At 36.9% G+C, this 21,929-nt stretch overlaps 1 protein-coding gene across 1 annotated transcript in view; it reads left to right on the top strand.

Annotated features, from left to right (window-relative positions):
* DISC1 (DISC1 scaffold protein) overlaps positions 1-21,929 on the top strand; it is a 420,969-nt gene that overhangs the window by 317,830 nt on the left and 81,210 nt on the right. Inside the window, exon 9 of the mRNA XM_044674988.1 lies at positions 5,254-5,308. Coding sequence (XP_044530923.1) covers positions 5,254-5,308 — 55 coding nt within the window. The remainder of the gene's footprint in view (positions 1-5,253; positions 5,309-21,929) is intronic.

The following is a 21,929-nucleotide window of genomic DNA, read 5'->3' as shown; positions in this document are numbered from 1 at the left end:
CTATTCTTTGGGGATTTTCACTCTATGTTTAGAATTCTCTTCCTTCTCATTTCCATTTTCTGGCTTCTCTGGATTCAAATCTCAGCTAATGTCTGACCGTTTTAAAGATACTTTTCTCATCTTCTTTTAGTCTTTGTGCCTTCATTTTGAGACTATTTCTGATTAATCTTGTATTAAATGTATATATATGTGTGTGTGTGTGTGTGTGTGCACATATACATATACATAAATATATATATATATTTTATATATATATATATAATTTATATAAAGTTGTTTGCCATTAGAATGTGAGCTCCTTGAGGCAGGTCTGTCTCACCTTTCTTTGTAATAAATGCTTGTGGTCTTGATTTGACTTGTTCCAGTAACATTTCTGTTAATTTTAAAGATATATTTGTACCAGACTAATATGATAGTTACTGTATCTCTGTGGTGTCCTTAAAGTGTTGTACCAGTTGGGTAGCAGTTTTGTTATGTCACCAAATAAATGCTTCCTCTCCTCTTTATGTGTCCTTCATACCTCACATATTTCTTTGCTTTGCGATTCTCTGATCATCTTATCATATAATCATGTTTATTGTGACAATCTGTGTTGATGTCATCCCCTTGCTCTTGAATGAACACTTCATAAGACAAGAATGGTGTCCTATCTAAAATATATAAACAACCTATGCACCAGCACCTTGGATAGAGTGCTCTGTACTTAGCAGGTTCTTAATTTTGATTGAAGGAATGAATACATGTTTAAAATGAGGGGAGCTGTTAAGATTAATTTCCTAACACCCAGGGACTGCTGATAACCTCAGAGACCCAGTATTATCTTCTTTTGGCTCTCACCTCCATTTGGAGCCATAGAACTTGACCCAACAACTGACCTGTCCTCATTCTTAGAATTTATGTTCATGACATACATAACACTGGAGCCACCTCTTATAAGTCAGTGATGGTGAACCTTTTAAAGACCAATGCCCAAAATGTGACCCTTACATGCATGGGAGCCACCTCCTCACTCCAGATTTGAGGGAACGAAGCACTCCCATTGGGCTTTTGGGCAGAGGGGCAGATGATGTGAAAAATATCCTCATGTATAGTGGAGAGGGGGAGCAGAGAAGTCCCCTCTGCAAAGGTTTCCAGGTTCGCCGACATGGTTATAGGTGCTTGCTTGTGGAGTCAAAGATGAGAGGATTTATGAACTAGATAAAGAGGAAAGAGGAAGGAGGAAGAAAAGGAAGAAGAAACAAATGAGGAAAGAAAAAAAATATCAAGTTTTTAAGAGTTCTGGGTTATCATTGATCCCCTAAGTAATGGATACAAAATTGCATTAGGAAAAATATATCTACTTTCTCCAGCTAAATGAGATAACAACATTAATGCTGCCTTATTTGAATGTTTGAGGAGATTTAAAAGTGTATTTTCACTTTTGAGGCCTTTGATTGTAGAATGGATTCTGTTTTTTTCCCCAAAGTAATATTTCAAACTTAATGCTTACAGAAAAAAATAACTTCTATTTGCTTAGTATCTTAAGGTTTATGAAGTACTTTACTCAAAAGTAATCCTATGTGGTAGGTAGTTTAAGTATATATTATTATTGTTATATTTAAAAATAATAAAGGCTGATTTTAAGAGGAAAAGTAATATTTTAATTAGGCCCATATTGGCAGAATAAGATAGACCACGTACCTAGCTAAGATCCATTCAAACTGCCCACCAGTTCGTACCTTCTCCCATCTTTACTAGGTAGCCAAAGAGAGTGAGCCAAGCTCGACCTCCCAATATTTAAAGCCAGGCTTTACATTGAAGACGTCATCACGTCCAAAACAGGAAACCTACTGCATCATGGAAAATGTAGTTTCAAAGTGTCCACAGGAAGTTTTTCATTTAAAAGCTCAAATGAGCCCCAAATACCTCTAAATGGAACCCCCAGAAATTTCTAAATAACACATTATCCTAATTTTATAGATGAGGAAACTGAGGCTCAGAGGTAACCTGCTTTGCCCCATGATCACAGTGCTAGTAAGTGAAATAGAACATGTTCCTAGAATGTTTTAGCCTGCAGTGTGACAGCTACTTGGCACACCAAGTTTACCTGTTTTCATATGAGTCTAGTGACAGTAATTCCAAAGATTCAGCTCACTGGAGTTTCAGGTAGTTTAATGAGGAGAAAGGGTTTGTCTTCAGGAAGGTATTTACAAAGTGACTTCTACAGGATGCTGTTCTAGCTAAAAAATAAAAAGGATAAGAATACCAGACACTCATGAGTATTGCTATGACATTTAGGTATTTACCTTTAGGGAGATAGTGAGGTTTTGTGCTGGCCAGAAGACACAGCAAAAGGCAAGGGATTTGTTGTTGTTGGCAGATATATATAATAAAACAGGAATGTGAATGAAGATAGGGAGGAGGCAATGGTTTCGCCTGCTCCACCTCACTTTTGTTCTTGCTCAATATATATCTTGTGGGGATTTTTTGTGCAGTCTCCAAAATGGATGTTGGGAGCATAGGACTTCCATTAGGGATCCAATAGGAGTTGAAATGAATTTCCTAACTCTATTTCATATAGTTTTCTTGGACCATAAGATTTAAATTAGTACCAGACATAGTCAAAAGAATATAATGAATCTTAAAATGAAGGCATTCCAGCTGTGTTTTGTTGATTGTGGCTAGATGAGGCAGCTCATAGCCTCAAGCCTAAACTAAAAGAGCTGTCAATCTACCTTTGTTAGGGAGAGGCTTTTTTGTCACTGCCCCATTTCAGAGAACTGATAGCCCTGCCCCCCAATGACCCTGAAGAGCAGAAGCCCAGAAGATGGTAGTAAAGAAAAGTTTGGCGACCACAAGACCAGCTGAGATGCTGAGTTAGAAACAAGATAATGTCCAGTAGAAAGTAAAGTTGTGGCATCTGTTTCAGAACCAAGATATCCAGCAATTATGTACTGCCAATCAGAGAGGGCAAAACTGGTAGAGAATGGGTATTGTACCTCTCAGGTAAAAACATGTTTAAATATGATTTTGGCTTTAATCTGTCCTGACTGACATTAGCAGAGACTAATAAATAGTAGCTCTGCAGCAGTAGAGGTGGAATTTTTTCTGGCTTCCTACATCCTTGGATCATGATGTTTCCTGGCATGTTGCCTCTTATTAAAATATATGCTGTGGCCACATGATCCCCTTATTTGGAATCCATACACAGGTATTTCCTTGTCTTCTATATTCTTTTTATGTATACTCTTTGGTGATGTAGACACCTATAAGAGAATGAACTCTGTGCAGTCATGCACAGACATATTTTGATATCATCTATTTTATTCTAATGTTTCTTTTTTTTACTGTACTTAACTACAGAGTATTTATAACCTGGGGAGGTTTGTTGGAGGTATTTGTGATGAGATGCCTTAGTACTACAAATCATCAGAACTTTTTTTTGCTCTGTGTAATTAACTGGGGTTTGAATTTCCAAAATTATATTTCCTCTTCTTAGAATCACCCAGGGTCTTTTCTTGTATTAAATTTGCAGCATTCTGGATACCCCCTCGACCCACACATTCAACTAATTCTCAATTGATTTATTTTATATGTTTTCATTTAAGCTACCCCTTAGCAGTTTCTGATGCTCTGGATTATTTTCAAATAAATATTTCAAATGTAATAGAAGAACTGAGGGTCCCAAAATAATTTAGATCCCATTCATTCAGACTCAAAAAACTATAGGCAGACCATGCCAGCTTCCATCTGTCCTGTAGCACTTACTCTCCACACCCTTTTTTGAATCAGACCTTTCTACATCATGTTTATTCCATCTAATCTCATATTCATATTCCTGATCCATCCTCATACGTGCTGACATACTGCACCTATTCTTTCCTCCCTCTCATTCATATTCCTATCTCTGAACTGACTTACATAACCAGCATGCTCTTTTGAACCACCTATACCGAGGATATGCTTTGGTGCTTCTTAATAGTTTAGGGAATAAATAGCACCTGTCACCTTGCCTCCCCTATTCCACTTCCACTGAGCTGTTTGTCTTCTTCAATTGTAGCATCCTCAATTTAACAGGATGCCAATGGGTGGAGATGGTGTGATAGGCATTCTAAGGACAAGAAAAGTCATAAGCAAAGGCACAGAGGTAGGAAATCTTGGAGTCACAATCAAGTGAAATTTTGAAAGAGACTTAAAATTAGTTCTATGTGGAGAAGTAGTTATACAAATCCTCTTTTTTAGGTACCTTAAGCCAGGTATAAAAGAAATTAAACACCTTTGAAAACCTAGTATGATTCAATCAAATACAAATCAAGAAAACCGTACTAACTAATATTTTTACTCTTATTATATAGCTATTATATGAGGAAACCAATAAACAAATTCATCCTCCAGTCTTTTTTAAATATCTGACCTTTTGCTGCTACCTAAAGAATAAAGCTCTTCAAAGCTCTTGAAGCTAAACTACCCATTAGCTGAGATAGCAATCTAGGATCTAAACTTTGTTTTCTGATCTTCTATAGTCTTAACTTTAGACTATTCAATTATTCTTGTCACCAAAGGCTAATTGGACCATTTGGGGAAGCCAAAGCTATCCTCAATTATAGACATCCATACGCTCACCTATAGGAGGAACCTTAAAACTCATCTATTCCAATCTCTTTATTTTAAGGATGAGGAAAATGAGTCTCAAGGATAAGATGAGGTCAAGGAGACATCATCAGTGGCAGAATTGAAAATATAATCATGTCTTCTGACTCTCAAGTCCAATGATCTTTCATCATAATGTACATTCCCCTGCTTCTCTGCAAGAACCAAAAGACATTTTAAAGCATTATATCTTTGGTGAATTAAATGTTGTCTCCAGGGCCAAGAAGAATTTATACATCTACAGACCTTGAACAGTAGAGTAAGACTAGCCATGTTTTATTTGTTTGCATTCTCTGCTGATAATGCTAGTTATAATGAACCTCACAGGTACTTTCTTAGTAGTATGGCTACTGATTCTTCCATTGGTTTCTTTGTCCTAATAATGATCAACCCTGCTTTTCTGGCTTCTGGATGAGGCATAAAGATAAGAGCCAAAATATAAGCATACTTTACATGTGGAAGAAAGATACTGGGCCAGTCAGTTAACCCTTCTGAGCCTCAGTTCTGATCTGTGAGTTGAGGGGGCTGGGTTCCTCACATGACAAGACAGCTTTACTTTTTGAGTGCTTTTCATCATTTATCTTCTTTCTTATATTTACTTTACCTTTTGTTTTTTTTTAACAGAGAACAGTGTGAAGGAAAATACTGTGAAGTACATGGAAATACTGGAAGATAAATTGCACAGGTGAGGATAGTGCACAGGTAAAATCTTATTAATGAATTCAAACAATCAAACATTTGTTAAGTGCCTACCATGTTCTGAGGCAAGAAGAATTAGTCTCTGAACTCAAGGAGCTCACAGTCTAATGGGGGAGACAACATGCAAACATATCTACAAAGCAACTTATAGACAGAACAAATGGGAAACAATTAACAGAATAAAAGGCCCTAAAATTAGGAGGGTCTGAGAAAGCATCTTGAGATTTTACTGGGAAAATAAAGCAAGCCAGAGAGATCAGTTGGTGGAGTGGAGGAGGGAGAACATTATAGGTGAGGGGAATTAGCCAAAGCCTCAGAACTGACAGATAAAAAATTGAGTGTTTTGTTTGTAGAACAGTCAGGAAGCTGGTGTCACTGGATCAAAGTGTAATTGATGACTGTTAAAGTAAAAGAACATTGGAAAGATAGGAAAGGGCTATGTGATGTAGAGCTTCCCAAATAGTTTGCTTGTATTAGAATTTAGTTAAAAGAATGCCTTCCTCAAGATCCTAATCCTACTTTTGGAATGTCTTGGAAATGCAATTATAGTAGAATCTCCCTCTCTCTAATTTAAGTTTATCTATTTGTTTGTTACATTCATAAAATATCTGGTTAACTCCCTCCCCCTATGAACCCATGCCCTTGAAGAAGGAATTATTTGACAAAAAAATATATTTGTATGTAAAACTGTGTCTTATGTCTATTTCTCAGTTCTTTCTCTGGAGGTGGTCATATACAAGTCATTCATCAAACAATATTTCTGTTGCTAACTATAATGTTCTCTTGGTTCTGCTTTTTTACTCTTCATAATTTCTTGAGGCCTTTCCATGTTTTTTCCAATTTAACCTAATTTTCATTTCTTAAGACACAATAATATTCCATTACAATGATATGTCACAACTTATTTAGCTATTCCCCAATTGATGGGCATCACTTCACTTTCTAGTTCTTTGCCATCACAAAGAGAGCAGCTATAAATATTTTAGAACACACAGGTCTCTTTCTATAATAAATAAGCTAGCTGACAGAGGGGCTTTGGACACAGTAAGAGGGACAGCAGGTATCATCTGCTCATTCTGCACCCTCCCTTTCATTTCCTCTTTCTTGAGGGGGAATGGAACCAATACATACATTCCTACATTTTGAGTTGAGGAAGAAATGCAGCATGGATTTCACATTTCAGGTTAAGAAGGAGAGTCTTCTTGATGTTGCTAAAAATCTGAATTTGTGCCTCAGTCTGTTTTCCTTTTACTGTCATGGCTGAGGAGGTCCTATGGATTTTAAACCAGTTCATGCATGTTTTAGAACAATGAAAAAATTTTACATCATAGGTTCTGTTTTGAATCCTAAATCAAAACCAGCATGAAAATTCCTTTTTTTTTGTTGGGGTTTTTTTTTTGCCCTCAGTAGGAATGCAGATTCAAAAAAATGTACATGATGTTATAGCATGTCAAGAAATTTTCAGGTCCTGAAGACATGTCCTTTAAAAAAAGCAACCAATAAATCCCAAATACTCAGATCTGCTCCTAATTAAGAAAGCAAGTTTTGAAACATAATAAAGTCCTTCTTCCTAGGTAGTTATTTCTTTTTATGGAGATAGTTTTGCTACTATTTTGGAAATTGTTAAATAACACATGAGTAGGACTTTCTTAAAACATTGCCTACTAAAATAAGCACCATGGCTAAAATGACACCTTTCCCTTAAGAGATTATGAGAAAGGAGATCTGATTCCAGAGGTACGCGCTAAAATCTTGCTGTTATTGAGTTATTTCATTAGCGTCTGACTCTGTGACCTCCTTTGGGAGATTTTTTGGGCAAAGGTACTGGAGTGATTTGCTATTTACATCTTCAACTCATTTTACAAATGAAGAAACTGAGGTAATCAAGGTTAAGTGACTTGCCCAAAGTCACAGAGCTAATAAATGTTTGAGGTCAGATTTGAACTCAGGGCTTCCTGCCTCCAGGCCCAACACTACTCACTGCACCATCTAATTGGCTCTTCTAAAATCTTAATAAGATAATAATTTGTTTCTAATATTGTACATGCAACTTCTTTAAATTATTAAATTATATCAGGTACTTTGGGTAGCAGGAAGAAGGGAAGTACTAGAATCAATGTGGCAATGAAGTGTAGTGAAAAGAGTCTTCCACTTCTAGGACCTACTTTGATCAAGCCATCCCTGAAATATCTTGTTGAATTTTAAGTATCTCATCTTAGGAAAACAATTGGAAAAAGGAAAGTTTGCAGAGTTAAAGGAAGAAGGATAGAAATAAACTGAAGGAATTTGGGATGTTGAGCTTGGGGTAAAGAAGATTTAGGTGAGTGGTAGTCTTGTTCAACTGTCAAGTTTAAGGATTATCATGTGGAAACGAATTAGGGTTGTTCAACTTACTTCTAGAGGACAGAACTAAAAGCATAATGGAGCAAGCAGTGAAGAAGAGCAGAAAAAAATTCACAATGATCTGAGATAGCCAAAAGTTGAATGGTTTTTGCTAAAAGGCAAATCAACCAGGGAAACTAAGCTACATGTTTTTTCATGATTAAATAGAATAAAGCTCAGTCTAAACTCCTTTTTAGGGGCTATTAGTTTTTGAAATCACAAGCTCAAACTACTTGTTTTTTTTTGTTTGTTTTTTTTTTTTTTTTTTTTTACCCTTGTACTTCAGTGTATTGTCTCATAGGTGGAAGAGTGGTAAGGGTGGGCAATGGGGGTCAAGTGACTTGCCCAGGGTCACACAGCTGGGAAGTGGCTGAGGCCGGGTTTGAACCTAGGACCTCCTGTCTTTAGGCCTGACTCTCACTCCACTGAGCTACCCAGCTGCCCCCGCTCAAACTACTTGTGAGCTAGATGAGCTGTTCCCTACCCCACCCCCAATATTTGTCTTCAATTATTTCCTGTTTTGAAAACAAACAAATCAACTCATCTGAGGTAGCAATAAAGCTTTTGTCAGCACTTTGAAGTGCTTAAAGCTATGAAAAAGCTGGCTGTCCAGGGTGGTAGGACAAGATGGAGGCATGCTTATCTTTTTTTTTTAAACTTTGCCTTCCATCTTAGAATCAATGCTAACTATTGATTCTAAGGCAGAAGAGTGGTGAAGGCTAGGTAAATGGATTTAAGTGGCTCCTTCAGGGTTACTTAACTAAGGAAGCATATGAGACCATATTTGAACCTGCCTGGTTCTTTATCCACTAAGCCACCTCATTGTCCCTGCTTGTATCATTACTTTATAGTGGCTAGATAGTTTGATTGATCAATAGATAGATCAATAGAGAGAACATTTATTAAGCACATCCTCTGATCACGGTACTGTTCTAAGTCTTGGAGCATAAATGTAAGAAAAAAGAAAGATATCACCTACTCTTGAGGTAATTAAATTTTCATGAGGGAAGACCAAACATAAATGGAAACTGAAGAAAGAGGAGTCGGGATGGGGGGAAGAGCCAAGTCCAGAGAGTAGTAGGCAGCTGAGCCAGGTGTGATTGGTATAGCTACTTCCTCAGATGGAGGTTCCCCATGCCCTCACACAAAATCCCATTTCTCATCAAGTGGAATTTGCCTAATGTTGAATGAAGGGCATTGTTGACATTTATTTCATGGATATGAATAATACAAACAGCCAACCTGCATATTTCAGAACCAGAGATGGGTCCCCAGAATTTATTCACAAGGGAATGTGCTTTAGGGTGTCAGGAGTCATAGGAAGATTACCTAAATGTTCCTCTCCTTTTCTCTAATTTAATATCTGAGTTTTTATCTAAAGAAGAGTTCTCATTTGTGTTTGCTAGCGTTTCCATATGCTCCAGGCTGCCTGTTTTTTATCAAGCCTGCAGCAAAAAAAAAAATCTGGAGAAGAGAACAGCTGGAAGGCCTAGTTCTGTGCAGTCTTCCAGAGTTGGTGGCTGCACCTTGCCCTGTGAAACATAGAGAGTCGCCTGCCAGGGAGGCAGAAGTTGAGCCTGCATGAAGTGACTGAATGCCTTGCAGTCTGTTTTCCTTGCTCTCCAAGCTTAATGGTGTGCATCTGAGCCAGGAAAGTTAAGGCATTCTGCTCTGACAGTGGAGGCCCTGGCCTTTCCTTTGCTTTTAGACTTGGAGTTGCCAAAATTTTAAATTTAAGCCTCTTGGCCCTTCTCATTAAATCTGGTTTTATTTCCCATTAAGTCTTAAGGTTTAAAGGGATGTTTCTTAGGTTTAAGAGACGAGTTGCATTTTCCCTATGGGTTTTATTTCTAACCTCCCCCAAAATATTTTGGAGAACATGAATTACTATCAAATAAAAGATCACATAAAGGAAAATTCTTTGTTTGTGTTTTACCTTGAATAAGAAGGAAAAACTCAGGACAAAGAGATTTCATTAATAGTTAATTCATTAATTAAAAGATTATTATAAGTACATCTATATAGCAACACATTGATGGACTGATCACTAGAAATCAACAAATGACTTCCGAGAAGTATATAAAGACAATTTGGATAGGTTCATGTAGATTAAAGAAGTTGGGCCCTTCCATCTCAGTTGCCCCCTAAGGAGGGAGCACAGGACAATTTCCAGGTAAAACAGTAAGGGATGGTGACTTGACTATATGACAGATTGAGACATCTCCCAACACTGATTGACAGATCAAGTCTGGGAACACAAAGGGTCACTGAATTAAGATAATTTTCAATGACTCGTCTTTAGGAATGGGGGAGCCAAGTCTCCTTCTCTAGGTAGATGAATTTGTACATGAATATATATATATACATATATATACATATGTATATACATACATGTGAATATGTCTAATGCAAATTTTTCCTCTCTTTCTTTCAATTTCCCAACAGTATTTCCATTTTCTCTCTGAGATCATACTACCTAAGAAATCCACACCTGGATTTAATCCATATTATCATGAAGCTATTAAATAGTGTGGAAAATACCTTCCTCATTTCTGCCTTTTAGATTCTCAAAAATTATTTTAAAATCCATTTCCTGCATGAGAGTTTTCCTGACCCTGACAGCTTTCTTTGTATTTTCATTCAGTGCATATATTTCATAGATGCTTAGTATTTACATGTTTTCCTACCAATAGCATAGAAGCTTCTTGAAGGCAGAAACTACTTCATTTTTTGTATATTTGCCCTAATTCACATTGAACCATATAAAAAACCATATATAAAACAGTGAAATACAGACCCTGCCTTCAAAAAACTTATATCTTGTTTGTAGTAGTTCAAAGAATTATTTCTTTGCTGTGAATACTAAGTATACTTTACTTCTGAGGTCTCATGGCGTATAATGTATTGCTACTGAGCCCGTATCATATGGGCTTTCCAATATCAGACTAGAAATTGATACTTATCAACTTGTCAACTTCTAGAAAAGGATATTTCTTGAGAAGGTAGAACAAAAAGAACAGTTATATAGCATTTCCCCCAATTTGGAGACAAGCTCGTTCTTTGCACATGCACACGAGGTCCACAGGAAAAGGAAGCTCAAATTTGCCATTCAGTAGGAGTGAGGCATACACCTCGAGAACATGACTACCCATCTCTAAAAATTCTTTTCTTCCTGTAGAATATCATGACGAGGACCCATTAGGTATAGCTCTATGCTGAGCTCAGAAGGCTGGTGCTTTTCTGGCTTTTTCCATAGTCAGCATTCCTCTTAGTCATGAGGGGTCATATTCTCTAAAGCTTCTTCATCCTTGGGGGACCATTGTCCACCTCCATTTGCAGGTTCTTCCTTTGTGCTGAGCTCAACTAATCAGGTTGCTGGTGAGACTTCTCTTGATGATTCGAATGGACCTCCTGAACTCTGGGGACCCATGGAAAAGAGAGGCTAGGTTAAGGGGTGAAAAAAGCAAAGAACTCTCCCTTTCCCCTCACCTCAAAACCTCCCATACACATACACACCCAGCAGCTCAAAGCAGTCTTCCTCATTTAATAAAACTCCAGGGAAGAGAGTGAAAGATCATTTGCTCAAACCTTTTCTTTGTGCACTCAGTTCAGTTCTGGCTCAGCCTCTCCTGAGTCATCACTCCTTCTGTGTCCAAATCAAATTAGAAAGATTTTTGGCCCCAGGACACCAACCTTTCAGTCACTCATGACTCCCCAAAGTTTCATGTGTTGGATTGGAACCAAACAAGGAATACCTAGCACATTCTCTGAATAACCACCATGAAGGGCAAATCTGAGCATCCTCTCAGGACCTGCCCCTCCCCCTCATTGGTCAGTCTGCTTCTCTATTACATATGCATCTCCTTTGCCAGCAAAGTACCTGGCACATAGAAAATCAGGAAAGAGAGAGGACTGCTTATCAGTTGACTGATTTATGAAACTTCTGTTCTAACCATGTTTTATTTCCCTGAAGCTTATCAACCCTTCTGAATCTGTACTTTTCCTCATGCTGATCCAGGGAAGCTGTCCACTTTCATCTGGGCTATGAATTTGACCCAAATGTAGTCACAGCTCACATTTATATAATGGTGAGCAGAATACATTTCTCACGCTAATCTAACAAGGAAGCTTTTAAATGATGATAATATACAAATCATTTAATCTCTTCTGACCTGTTTTCTGGTTTATAATATATTTTATATTTATTGTAATTTATATAATATTATATATAATATATATTTTATATAAATAAATATATTATATAATACATGATTTATATAATATATTTTATATAAATTAACATATTTACTATCAACCTTATGGGCTTGTTGTGAGGAAAATAGTTTTAAACTTTGAGGTATTATGTCTATTGTTATTAGCATCCCTATTTAAGGTGTCAAAATGAAGGTTCAGAGTGATTAAAGGGTAGCTAGTATTAATAAGGATTCACATTTATATAGCTTTAAGATTTTAAGAACACTTCATACATATTTTTTATTATTTGATATTTGTAACAACCTTTTGAGTATAGTGGAGCAGCTGAGGAAAACATAGGTTAAGTGACTTGCCCAGAGCCACACAGCTAGAGTCTGAAACTAAATTTGAACTGAGGTCTTCCTGACTCCAAGTAGTCCACTACCTTTTTCAAACCGCAATGATCTGAATGGAAGTATGGAATTCTTTCTGCTACATGCTGTCCTCCTACTTGTCTCTACTAATCAAAATTGTTCCTGTCCTCCAAAGCGCTCAGTTCAAGTGTCTGTCTTTGAATCCTTACTTCATGTGGAGGTCAAATCCCATCTTTGTCAAATACCAGTTGTATGACCATCAGCAAGTCATTTAATCTCCCAGGGTCTCTGTTGTCCTACCCCACAGTGGTTTTTCCCTCTTTTGAATTTTTATGAAGAAAGAAATCAATTTAAAACAATTTTGGTCTCTACATACAAAAATAAAAACAAGATTGCACTTTAATGTATACTGACTTAGAAAAGTACTAGTTGTGTGACCTTAGGCAAGTCACTTAATTTCTATTGGCTCCAGTTTCCTCAATTGTAAAGTGAAGACAGAATTAGGACCAGTTCTTAGGGTTAAGGTGAAAATCAAATGAGATGAAGAAAAATGGTGTCCCTTCAGATAGAGAACTCATGAACTCTGAGCAAAGATTGAAGCATACTTTTTAAACTTTCTTTATTTTTCTTGCTTTTTAATTTTTTAACAGCATGGCAATAGGGAAATATGTTTTTTATGCTTCTTGGTATAGTGGGTATCATATTGCTTGCCATGAATGGGGGAAGGACTAGAAGGAGAGAAAGATTTTGGAACTTAAAGTTTTTTTTAAAAAGGATATTAAAGATTTTTTAAAATACTATTAAAAAAGATCAAATGATATAATTTCAGTAGCTTGGTAGCACAATGGCTAGAATTCTGAATCTGAATCTAGAAATACCTGAATTCAAATTCAGCCTGACATTTTTTAGCTGTGGGACCAGGGCAACTCATTTAACCCCTCTTCCTGCCTCAGTTTCCTCAGCTGGAATAATAATAGCACTTACCTCACAGGATTATTATGAGGATCAAAGGAGATAATAGTTGTAAAATCCTTAGCACAGTTTGTGGAACATTATTAGGTACTTAATAAATGGTGCTTTTTTCCCCCCTTGCCTTCTGCTCTCAAAGGCTATTTGTTGCCAGATGAACTGATTTCCTTGTGAGGAGATGCTATTGACCTGTCATGATCAAAGTGTAGGCTTCGGATTGATTTTCTGGTCCTAATTTGTCTTCTTGTCTTTACTTTATTGCCTCTACCTAATACAACATAACTGGCAAATTACCTAGCCAAGAGCAGTCAGGCAATTTACAAACTTTAAGTACTTCAATGTACTAGACATTATTCTAACTGCTGGAGATAAAAATACAAGCAAAAATAAAGAAGTTCTCCTTCTCAAAGAGCTTATGTTCTAATAGTGGAAGTCAATATATAAAAGAAGAACTTAAGTGGTGGAAGAGGGAAGGATGATTAAAATAAGTGATATAGGCTGTGAGATAATGTTATTTAGAGAAAATTAGTTAAACATGACATAATTAGTAATAATCTCATAGTGCTATATTTTCTTAATTTATTTTCAGATATCTGATTGATGTAATACTATTTCAGTTAGAAACTTACTCCCTAAAATTTCCAAATTATGTATCACTCAAAAACTAAATGCATTTGCTTAGATGGAATAAAATAAAGCTGTCTTCAATTATAGGCCTCAATTTCAAAATCTTTTTCTTTAAGGAAAAAAAAGGATGAGAATATTTCTATCTTAGATGCTTTGTTCTTAATATAAAACCTATATTTTAGAAAAAGACTGGAATGAATTTTTTTAAGAATATGTTGGGCCCTGGGGAGAGGAATAAAGGGGAAACTTGGAAAAGGAAAGAGAGAGAGGGGAAGGGGAAGGAAGGAAAGAAGGAAGGAAAGAAGGAAGGAAAGAAGGAAGGAAGGAAGGAAGGAAGGAAGGAAGGAAGGAAGGAAGGAAGGAAGGAAGAGAACTTCTATCCAAGAGTATTCATTTTGTTATTCACCAGTGTAATTTAGCATATTTAGAACCTTCCACATGCATGATTCAGAAAAGATTTTATTGATTTTAGACTAAAACCTGGCTAAATTGCCCAAGGGAGTTGATTTCTGAGCTTGATTCCCTTTTCTTTTCAGAAAGAATCAACTCCAAATAGTGTTTTGTTTTAAGTATATGATTGATCTAATTTATATCACTACTATCTAAAAATTTGTTTTACTTCACAAGAATTTATTAATCTTCTTTAATGTTCATCTGAATGAAGAGACAAAGGACTGCATAACATGACTTGGGTCTCTGTCACTGGTATCTACCCCAATCCTTCCTACTTATTTGAAATTCCAACTTGAAACTCTAATGACATTTGAAAGTAATACTTTTAATTCTATGTGTCATTCATATCTAATCTATCACACATGGGGCCTTCTGGTTTTAATTGATTTACATTTCAGAATTTGGAAGCTCAAGCAGTTATGGACACAAAGTGGGGAAAGAAGGACAAACACACTTATTTTTAGGTGAAATGGAAAAGAAGTTTTCATTTGGGGCAAGTCATTTAACCTCTGAGTTTTACTTTCCCTATGTATAAATGGCATAATAATATAGGGATACCTACTTCAAAGATGTGACATAAGAATCAAATGAGAATAACATACGTAGAAACCTTTAAACACTGAGCAAATACTGTGTTTTTCCTATTAACCTTTAGGTCAACAATTTCTTGGTTTACATTCACTCCATTCTACTTATAACCCTCTGAAACTTTATTCTGGGATCATAGGATCTTAGATCTAGGGCTAGAAGAGACCTTAAAGACTATCCAGTCTAGGCTAGAGATGGATATGCATATACATTTGGGAGTAATCCGAATAAAGATTAATCACATGGAACTCATGATATCAATAAATGAGAAGATATAGAGAGAAGAGAAGAGAGTAATAGATAACCTTGATGAACATGTATAGTTAGGGAGTATGTTATAGATGATGAACCAGCAAAAGATACTGAGGAGTGGTCAGACAGGTAAGAAGAAAACTAAAAGAAACACAGAGCAGTGATGAGAAGGGGGGGGGCCCAGAAAGGAGAAAGTATCCAGGAGGGAAGGGAGAGAGGGAAGGAGAAGGGAACCAGTCTATTATGTGCCACTGTACCAAGTACTTTTACAATATTTCATTTGATCCTCACAACAACCCTATGAATTAAGCCTTATTGTTATCCCCATTTTACAGTTGAGAAACATACAAGTTAAGTGACCTGCTAGTAAATGTCTGAGGTCAAATTTAAGCTCAAGTCTAACTGAAGGCTGTTCCAACACTATTCACTGAGCCTCGCTATAAGGAGATTAAGGAGGATATGGTTTGGGAAAAGGCCATTAGACTTGGCACTTACGTGATCATTGGTAACTTTGATAAGAGTATTCGATAGTAGCTTCAGTTGAGTAGGGATATAGGACACCAGATTGCAAAAGTTCTAAAGGTGAGTTGAGAAGAAAAGAAGCAAAGATAAAAGCTACAGATATCCTTCCCCTCAAAGGAGTGTCAGTGAAGGGGGAAAGATATGTGATGATAACCTGAAGGGGGATGGTAAGTTCAAACTTAGGGGTGTGTGTGTGTGTGTGTGTGTGTGTGTGTGTGTTTTAGGAGAGAAGAGATTTGAACATTTTTGTCGGTAGTAAGGAAGAATCCATGTAGATTTGGAGAAACTGAACATTAGAGAGAATGAGGGGGGATAATATAAAAGTAATCTGCTGGAGAAGATGGATGGTAATGGAATCGGGTACATCTAATGGTTTGATCTTGGTGAGAAGGATTATTGTTTTGTCAGAGACCATAGTAAAGGAGAGAATGAGTGAGTGATGATTTCAAGAACCTTTCTTATAAGTGAGTGAAGGGGAAAGAAAGGAAATTTACAGTGAATAGTCTATGAGGTAAGGTCCTCAGAGAAGGGAGAAGTTGTAAGAGAAGGAATGGTATAGGGATCTCAAGGAGAGAGAGGTTTCAGATATTCCCTATAGGTAGCAGAATATAGAGAATCAATTGCAGATAAGTAAAAGTTTGTCTTGCTGTATTGAGGACCCACTTGAAATTAGGTAAAATAAATTTGTAATACTTTTGATAAAAAATAATTTCATAATTATCTCAATTTTCACTTAGCAGTGTGTGACTTAGGAGGATGGTAGTAGTAATCCAGTATTGGTTAAGACAGTGTTTATTAAGTGGAAAGCACAAAGAACTGAAGGCAAAAGTCATGGGTTGAAAAAGTATGCTTATTCAGTGATATTTAAATTTACTACGTAACCATCATAAGAGCTAATAATTTATTAGTCCCAGCAGTCATTGTTATCATCAGAATTATTTATTCTTCATTTATGCATTTATTCTCCTATTAAACACTTTTTATTGAGCACTAGCAAAGCTGATGCAGAGAGAGCCCCTGGCTTCATGGAGTTCATAGTCTTGTGGGGTAGGGGAAACACACAAACATTTAAAATAATTATTTAATAAATGTAATGCAGAATGGGATATGAGGTGAAAGATTCTATTAAAGATTTCATAAAGGAAATATTCATTCTAAGTAGGGGATTACAAAAGGCTTTATCAAGGACATTCTTGTTGTATGTGTTACTATATCAAAAAAGATATCCTCAACACTAGTGCTAAAGACAAATGAAGGAAGAATAGGCTCTAAAAGTAGAAAGCTTTGATTAAAAAATTAAAAATTGGATGGTAGAATAGAAAAAAGTTGAAACTGATCTCATACTTCCTTGCCTAGGAGGCCAATGATATGGTGATACTGTCCACTGAAATTAATTAATCATTATTTATTGGCTTCCAAAGCTAGAAATGAATGATGGCCAGGGAAGAAAATAAGCAACTCTGTCTTTGATTTATTTATCAGTTCTTTCAGACAGCATATGTTGTACTCAATTGTATTGAGGGGAAAAGTTTGGTTAGAATTGTGTTTTCTTTTCCCACAATTTCTTTCTGTTTATTTCTCTAAACACTTGGAAATGGTGTGTTATAGTTGATCCATTTTGGTTTTTGCATCATATTTTAAAATTCAACATTCATTCAGGAATCTTTTGTTAACTGCCTTGTATATACTATGATTTATATAGGGACACAAAGACAGAAACACAATAGATCTTGCCCTCAAGGAGCTTATATTCTTGGGAGTGAGGGGCATTCAATAGCCACACAGAGAAGTAGTTACAAAATATTTGCGTAGTAGATACAAAGTAATCTTAGGGAGAATTAATAAAATACATGGGAGAAAACAAGCTTGGCTTTCTACAACCAATTCAAATCTCTGTTATTTGAAAAATGGTACAAATCAGATTTCAAGGAGGCAGGAGGACCAAAAATCCATGACATTTTTCTTGCATTATTTGTTTTTCATTTTGCAGTCATGCTGAAGAGTTGAGAAAATCTAAAGGAAAAAGTAATCGTGGTATCAGTGGGAACCCCAGTAGATAGAGAACCAATTTGTTATTAATTAAATGACAAGGCTTTTTAATGATTCGAGGAAGAGTTGTCAAGATTGCATGATAGTTTAATTTGCCAACGGGCAATGAACCTGTTAATTTTAGTCACATGATTAATAAAAGTAAAACTCTTAGAACATCTCTTGGACCCATTTCTCACATGGGGCCATTTAAAAAGGGATCTTCTTAATGCACTTATCTTACTTTATGGATGATAATTCTCCAGCAGCCTGGTAAATGTAGGTTAGACAAATATTGCTTATGAAATTTCCACTGACTCATTTAGTCTCTTTTTGTCCCTGCCTCCCTCTCTTGAGCTCATACCCCCCTGCCCGGAGTTACACAACAAGTGTGAGGACATTAGTTACAAAGTAGGGAGCTATAGACACTTTAGATGCTGGGATGCTTCCCATTATATCCCATGGCCCACACAGCTTTGGGTCCTAAATCCCTTATCACAACTGCCTCAGGCAGAAAACATTTTTTTTCTCCCTCTGTAGCAGCCGATGTAAAGATGACATTTCTTGTGCTGAGGGAATTTAATGTGATTGTACTGTACTCTAAGCCTCAGAAGATAATTCTGTCACTTCCATTCATCACAAAAACGGGGCCTTTGAGTTGTGCTTTTTTCCCCTTTCTCCTTAAATCTCCTTGATAGAAATCATAAAATTATTTAGGGGGACTAGGGAGGAGAAGGAAATAACAAAGATGATGACTTGTGACAATTATGCAGAGCCATTTGATTGAGTTATTTCCTTTATTATTCTGGAAATGAGAAAATAAATGAACACCCCCTGGTTCTCACAAGCTGTGGCTTTGGGATGGATATATTCTCCCTGCTCTGACTGGTAATGAAGCAGGGCCATCTCACTTTGCAAATGAACACCGACCAGTCTGTCTTAATTGACTCTCAGCTTCCACATTTCCCTTGATTTATTGCTACTTAGCAATGTTTGTTTTTGCTCTGAGGATGGCATTTGTCAATTTTTGTAGCTACTGAAAAGAGAATGTTCAGGAGTGAACAGACACAAGGTGTACTGATTTGGGCGGTTGCCTGCTTACTAGACCATAAAGGGGAGAGACCTTTCTTTAAGATTTCTTGCTGCCCTATTTTCCAAAGGAAAGCAGGAACATGGCTCTGGACATCTAACCTGAAGCATGTATCACCTGATCTCACACATCCTCAAGTGGCATCCTTCAGAGAAGTTTATTCAAGTGAAATCAACTTCCTGGGAAATTTGGTTTCTGTCTCCTTTCCCCACTTCTCTGCTCCCCTCCCCATCCAAGGCAGTCAGTGCTCATTTGCTTATGTAGTAATAGGGATGATAATGATGTCTGGCTTCTGGTGTCTTAGATTACATTTGAATGGAGAATTCTCCTCAGATAAGATTCCCCTGGACCCCAGCCATGGTTGCTAGAAATGAGAATTTGGCTCCCAAATAATAGTGGCTTCTTGAAAAAAAATGGAAACTGAAGGCCTCCTAATAATGTCTATAGGATCATAGGTCTAGTGCTGGAAGGGACCTCAAAGACTTTCTGGTCCAACTCCCACTTTCAAAAGATGAGGAAACTAAGAGCATGAGAAATTAAGGAACTTGGCCCAAATCACAAAGTTAATAAGTTCCAGAGTCAGAATTTGAACCTGGGTCCTCTGACTTCATTGTCAGTTCTCTTTCCATTATCTCAAAAGACAGCATGCTGAGGAAAATTATTTTCAGTACTTTCTCATTTGATTTTTAATATTATCCTACAATATTGTATTTCCTTGGTCTGGCAGTCCGGAGATGTCCTTGCATTCCTTGCCCTGGAGCATCTTCTAAATTAAGATGGGCCCTTATGAAATGGAAAATTTGGGTTCTTCTCTGTAAACAGAACTGACCTGAACCAGGGACAGCGAGCTTGTGCCCTTAGTCCCCTTCACTGAAATGATAAGCATTTGGTCCGTGGAGGTCAAAACTTAAGCAGACCTAACTGGATCTACCTGCCTAGATTACCAAGGGCTATTAGAATTTTGGGACCAGGACTTGTTCCTCATAGGACTCTGTCAACCACCATGAAGTAATTGGGAAGGGGCTGGAAAATATGAACCTATATCCTCATTAGGTAGCTACCACTTAAAGATGTCATTTATTGTCCAAGGGAGGACTGAATAATGAGTTGTCAGAGCTGTATTTAAATGATCTGGTACCATGCGTTATTTTTGTCTTTGGTTGCTGAGAGAGAACTCTGACTATTGATTTATTGATTATTGCTAGCCTACTTAATAAATTGATTTTTCATACCCAGAACCCAGTCTCTCAGTACTTTATTCACCACAATGCCAGAGTGGGAAAAAAGATTTTGCCCAGTCAGGAAGACGTGTTCTGACTGTGATTTGTACTTCTGATACTGATTAATAATAATAATAATAAATGATCACCAGAAGTTATATAGCACTTGAAAGATTTACAAAATCCTTCATAAGTTATCTAATTTGATCCTTACAACAACTCTATTAGAAAGATTCTATTAGTATCCCAGTTTTACAGATGAGAAAATGAGGCTGAGAGATATTAAATGATTTGCCCAGAGACATACAGCTAGTAAGTTTCTGATTTGAATGATTCAAATTGTCTTCCTGACTCCGAGTGCAGTTCTCAGTCCAGGGTGCTACTTCTCAGTGCTCCATGGAATTGTCAAAAACTCCAAGTAGCAAATGAGCGGCCCTTTTTCACAGATTCTAACTTTTCCATAGCTAGAATTCCCTATACTGATGAAACCATAGACTCAGACCCTTCCTCCTAAATAAATAAATCATGTCTCCATATGTATATGTTAGCAAAAGTGACTGCTTTAGTGTTTTCGAATGTATTGCTCATTTTCCTGTTGCTTTTATAAACTCAGATGCCTTAGCATTGCAGTGGGGCTTAGGAATATGAAAGAGAAATAATTTCTCAACATGAAAGAATATCCCCTGAGCCATGTTCACTGCATGAGGGGCAAATATGTGAAAATTCTATAATATGAAAGGAAAATAATCTTTAGGATGCTCGACACATGTTCTTAGTAGGGGATAGTGCTAGTGCATGGGACTAGCCGTGGGCAAAGTTGTGAAGCAGCTGGAGCCTCCATTCTGGTATTGCCCTATCTTACTCAATTAAATAGTTGTTAAACATCTCCTATATGCCAGGCCCTGTGCTACATACTCAGAATTCAAAGACAAAAGTGGGGCAGTTACTACCCTCAAGAAAAACTCATATGCCCCCAATGGAGGAAATAAAGATATAAATAAGTAGCTTAATCAGTCAATCAATAAGCATTTATTAAGTGCCTACTATATGTCAAGCACTCTGCTAAGTACTGGGGATAAAAATAAGGCCAAAAAATAGTCTGTGTCCTCTTAGAACTTACAATCCAATGGGGGAGAAAATGCCCAGAACCTAGAGATATATTTTGCATGTACAAAATATTTATATAAAATAAACACAAAGCCATTTGTTTTTCCCCTTGCCACAGGCACCCAGAGTTTTCATGCTGTATCTTTGCTGCCCAGGGTCCCCAAATGCAGTTTACCCTATGTTTTCCTTAGACTCTCAACATTTCCATCAACATTTACCTGACATCTGTCCCCGAGGCTTTGTTCTGTGATAACTAATCTAAGGAATTGATATAAACTTACTCCTTTTCACAATTTCTGCAGCTAAAAGTTCATTTGTTGTTTCTTCTAAGAGACAGCTAGATAAAGCAGAGAGAATGGATTTTGGAGTTAGAGAGTTGCCTAAGTTGAACTTGAAATTATTTTTAACCTGGTTAAAATCCAATTTGGGGCAAGTAGGTGGTCCAGTGGAGAAAGTGTTGAACCTGCTGTTAAGAAGACCTGAGTTCAAGTCTGCCTTTAGACACTTAACATCTATGGGCCCCTTGGGCAATTTACTTAACCACTGTTTGCCTTAATCCACTAGAGAAGAAAATGGCAAATCACTCCAATATCTTTGCCAAGAAAACCTCATGGACTATGGTCCACAAGGTCATGAAGAATTGGGCATAATTGATACGGACTTCAATTTCCTTACCTGTAAAACTGAGTGGGCTGAAGTAGATAATCTATAATGTTCTATACTGAGGTTCAAAAAACCCCAATAAAAATTCAGAAATGGCTAGTTCACAGTTTCTGTGAAAGAGATCTGAAGATT

This window comes from Gracilinanus agilis, chromosome 4 (genome assembly GCF_016433145.1).
Source record: "Gracilinanus agilis isolate LMUSP501 chromosome 4, AgileGrace, whole genome shotgun sequence".
In the NCBI taxonomy this organism is placed as follows: Eukaryota; Metazoa; Chordata; class Mammalia; order Didelphimorphia; family Didelphidae; genus Gracilinanus; species Gracilinanus agilis.
This window is presented reverse-complemented; position numbering and strand designations above follow the sequence as displayed.